The 1,060-nt window shown below is 55.7% G+C and overlaps 1 protein-coding gene across 1 annotated transcript in view; it reads left to right on the top strand.

Annotated features, from left to right (window-relative positions):
- SLC35B4 (solute carrier family 35 (UDP-xylose/UDP-N-acetylglucosamine transporter), member B4) overlaps positions 1 to 1,014 on the top strand; it is a gene marked incomplete at its 3' end in the record, with an annotated part of 4,816 nt that extends 3,802 nt beyond the window's left edge. Inside the window, exons 7-8 of the mRNA XM_008939484.1 lie at positions 509 to 584; positions 891 to 1,014. Of these exons, the coding sequence (XP_008937732.1) occupies positions 509 to 584; positions 891 to 1,014 (200 nt within the window). The remainder of the gene's footprint in view (positions 1 to 508; positions 585 to 890) is intronic.
- Between the last annotated feature and the right edge of the window lie 46 nt (positions 1,015 to 1,060).

Below are 1,060 nucleotides of genomic sequence, written 5' to 3'. Positions count from 1 at the left end.
TCTTGCTATCAAAAGCTCCCTCAGAGGAGGCTGGAGCCAGGTGGGGGTCAGACTCTTTCCCAAGGGACAAGGGACAGGAGAAGAAGAAATGGCCTCAAGTTGCCCCAGGGGAGGTTGAGGTTGGATTTTGGGGACAATTTCTTGCCCTGGAGGGCTGTGGAGGCCTGTGCCAGGCTGCCCAGGGCAGTGGTGGAGTCCCCACCCCTGGAGGGGTTTCCAAGCCGTGGAGATGTGGGGTGAGGGACACGGGGCAGTGGGGACCTGGCAGGGATGGGGGGTGGTTGAGCCCCATCATCTGAAAGGTCTTTCCCAATGAAAACAAGTCTGTGCTTCTAAGGGATTCTCTTCCCCTCCTGCCCAGCTCAGCCCAGCTCCAAAAGATCTCAGGCTGCTTGGCTGGAGCAGGGAAGAGTGTGCTCTGCCCCAGATGTCTGGGGCTGCTTTCCCAGGCTGAGGAGTGGGCTGGATTCACACAGTTGGTAACATCCTGTCTCTGTGTTCTCTCCAGCACGCGTTACCCCTCCCTGGCTTTCTCCTCCTTGCCCCAAACATCTACCACCATGCACTCCTCTTCAGCCAGTCTGGTAAGTGTTGCAGAGGCTGCTCCTCCTCCTCTATCTTTCTGTCCTCTGGAAAATCCTGTAGGAAGATGAGAGTCCAGCAGTGGTCCACATGAGACTGAACTCTTGGGCTTGGATATTCAGGTTGGATAAAAGGCCAAAAGCCAAAAACCCCCCACGTTGTCTGGACTGGGTGTGCTGGTTCTGAGCTCCTCTCAGGGGGGTTGTTTGTGTGCAAGGGTCACTTGAACCTGTTGGTTAATGTCAAGGACAGGGTGGAGACATCTCCTTGCATGAGGAAGACAATGATCTTCTCCTTTCTCCCCACAGAGCCCTTCCAGGTCCCAGTGATTGGGCTGACCCTGCCAATCATGTGGTTCTACCTCCTCATGAATGTCATCACCCAGTATCCTTTCAAACACAGCTTCAGACCTGCCATGGGGGTGGCAGGAAGGTGGGAGAGGAGGGATGGGGTGGGACTGGCATGTTCTTGGAGCCTT

This window comes from Merops nubicus, unplaced genomic scaffold, assembly GCF_000691845.1.
Source record: "Merops nubicus isolate BGI_N331 unplaced genomic scaffold, ASM69184v1 scaffold424, whole genome shotgun sequence".
Lineage (NCBI taxonomy): Eukaryota > Metazoa > Chordata > Aves > Coraciiformes > Meropidae > Merops > Merops nubicus.
Note: the sequence above shows the minus strand (reverse complement) of the source record. Positions and strands in the feature narration are given on the sequence as shown.